This window comes from Olea europaea, chromosome 23 (assembly GCF_002742605.1).
Source record: "Olea europaea var. sylvestris chromosome 23, O_europaea_v1, whole genome shotgun sequence".
Classification (NCBI taxonomy): domain Eukaryota; kingdom Viridiplantae; phylum Streptophyta; class Magnoliopsida; order Lamiales; family Oleaceae; genus Olea; species Olea europaea.
Genome location: NC_036259.1, coordinates 68,578 through 71,112, shown reverse-complemented (window position 1 = coordinate 71,112; position 2,535 = coordinate 68,578). Strand labels below are relative to the sequence as shown.

At 34.9% G+C, this 2,535-nt stretch overlaps 1 protein-coding gene across 1 annotated transcript in view; it reads left to right on the top strand.

The window, feature by feature from the left end:
• LOC111372431 overlaps positions 1–2,469 on the top strand; it is a 7,136-nt gene extending 4,667 nt beyond the window's left edge. Inside the window, exons 2-6 of the mRNA XM_022994787.1 lie at positions 47–979; positions 1,243–1,568; positions 1,659–1,871; positions 1,956–2,240; positions 2,322–2,469. Coding sequence (XP_022850555.1) covers positions 47–979; positions 1,243–1,568; positions 1,659–1,871; positions 1,956–2,240; positions 2,322–2,469 — 1,905 coding nt within the window. The remainder of the gene's footprint in view (positions 1–46; positions 980–1,242; positions 1,569–1,658; positions 1,872–1,955; positions 2,241–2,321) is intronic.
• The last annotated feature ends 66 nt before the right edge of the window (positions 2,470–2,535 follow it).

Here is a 2,535-nt window from a genome sequence, read left to right as displayed (position 1 = left end):
TTGTACAAAGTATACAAGATTATCTGCAATCGTTGTCTTATACAAGCTTAAAACTACGCATGGTATATCTGACAATGGTTTCAATGAACTTCTTGAAATAATTCGAGACATGCTACCCCATGGGAACACTCTTCCTGATTCTTGTAATTCAACGAAAAGGTTATTGAAAACCTTTGATTTAGGATATGAGAAGATACATGCATGCGTAAATGATTGTTGTTTGTTTAGAAAGGATCTCGAGGATTTGGAGACATGTCCAAAATGTGCATCTTCACGTTGGAAAGTTAATGAGCGGACTAAGAAGATTCAAAAGGGGATACCTGCAAAAGTCTTACGACATTTTCCAATTATACCACGATTTAGAAGAATGTTTAGGTCACCTGACAAGGCAGAACAACTAACATGGCACTTAACTCACAAAAGTCAAGATGGAAAAATGCGTCATCCAGTTGATTCATTAGCTTGGGAGAGAATTGATCAAAAGTGGCCTCATTTTGCATCAGAACCACGAAATCTTAAGCTTGGCCTTTCGTCTGATGGATTTAATCCTTTTGGTGACCTAAGTTCTAGATATAGTTGTTGGCTGGTGATTCTAGTTATATATAATCTCCCTTCTTGGGTATGCATGTCCAAGGAAAATTTATTATTGACTTTGTTAATCCCAGGTCCAAAGCAACCTGGGAATGATATAGATGTATATCTACAACCACTTATAGAAGACTTAAAGGAGTTGTGGAATATTGGTGTTGACATATATGATGGATTTATCAAGTCCACCTTCAATTTGAAGGCTGTATTGATGTGGACAATTAAGGATTTTCCGGCTTATGGAAACTTATCTGGATATCCTACAAAGGGCGAGGCAGCATGTCCAGTATGTGGTTTATCCACATGCGCAAAATGGTTGACATATAGTCGAAAGTTTGCATACATGGGTCATAGAAGATTTCTTTCATATAATCATCTCGAAAGAAGTTTGGTTTGACGGAAATAAGGATCATAGGCCAAGTCCAAAAATATTAACTAGTCAAAAAGTGATGTGTTCAATAAAGAATGTTAGCAATGACTGGGGGAAAAAGGGGAAAAAAGGAAACAGAAAAAAATAGATTCCGATTGGCCACGGAAAAAGAATTCAATATTCTTCGATCTACCATACTGGGAGGTTAGTTATTTCAAACTATTTGAATGTAGTTAACTTTTTGCTTAAAATTTTGTTTCTAAATTTATATTATTATTTTTCAGACACTACTTTTACGTCATAATTTGGATGTAATGCACATTGAGAAGAATGTTTGTGAGAGCATTCTGGGTACTATTTTGAATGTGAAGGGAAAATCAAAAGATGGGCTCAATTCTCGTAAGGATTTGTTTAACATGGGTATTAGAAAAGATCTTCATCCAGAGTTGAAAGGAAATACATATTACCTACCTGCAGCATCATACATACTATCCAAAAAAGAGAAAGAGTTATTTTGTAAGAGATTATTCGATTTAAGATTACCCGATGGTTATAGCTCTAACATTTCAAAGTGTATCTCATTAGCAGATAATAGGATTTTAAATCTAAAGTCTCATGATTGCCACGTGCTCATACAACAATTGTTATCAGTTGCATTAAGAGGACTTTTACCTTAAGGAACAAGAAATGCAATTTTTAGGCTATGCTCATTTTTTAACGAAATATGTCAAAGAGTTATTGGTAAAAATAACATAGAAAAGCTTGAGGAGGATGTTGCAGTTACTCTATGTATGCTAGAAAGGTTTTTCCCCCCTTCTTTTTTTGACATAATGATTCACTTAACCATCCACCTTGGGCGTGAAGTTCGCATTGGCGGACCCGTACAATATCGTTGGATGTACCCATTTGAGAGGTAACTTACTATTATATCTTTGTACTTATTCAACATTTCTTCTTCAATTATTTAAGTATCTCATGCATACTATGTTTAAATTAGGTTTATGAAGACAATTAAAGGATATGTTAAAAATCGCTCAAGACCTGAGGGTTGCATAGCAGAGCGTTATTTAGCTGATGAATGTATGCATTTTTGTAGTGGTTACATGACACAAGCTGCTGAGGTAGGTGTTCGACATAATCGAAATGAGGATTTTGAGAATGGTACAACTATTGTTGGATGTACAATTTCTAAAGGAAAGTCAAAGATCTTGAGTCAAGAAATGTTAGAGGTCGCTCATCGCTACGTGTTGTTTAACAGTGCCGCAGTTGAACCATATATAACGTAATCAACTTAGTTAATAAGTTCGTTTTATGTCCATTAATATTTTCTCGTAAACTTATCTTACTATTTATTTATTTTTAGGATGCATAGAGACGAGATTAAGAATTCAGATAGTCGTGCTGCCAAGAATGAAACCTTATTACAAATAAGACATATGGAGACTTTTACTTCTTGGTTTGCAGAGAAAGGCAAAGAAGACAATTGTAACATGTCAAGTACATTGAAATAGCTTGCACGATGACCTAAATCTGATGTGATGTCACATTCTGGTTATGTTATCAATGGACATCGATTT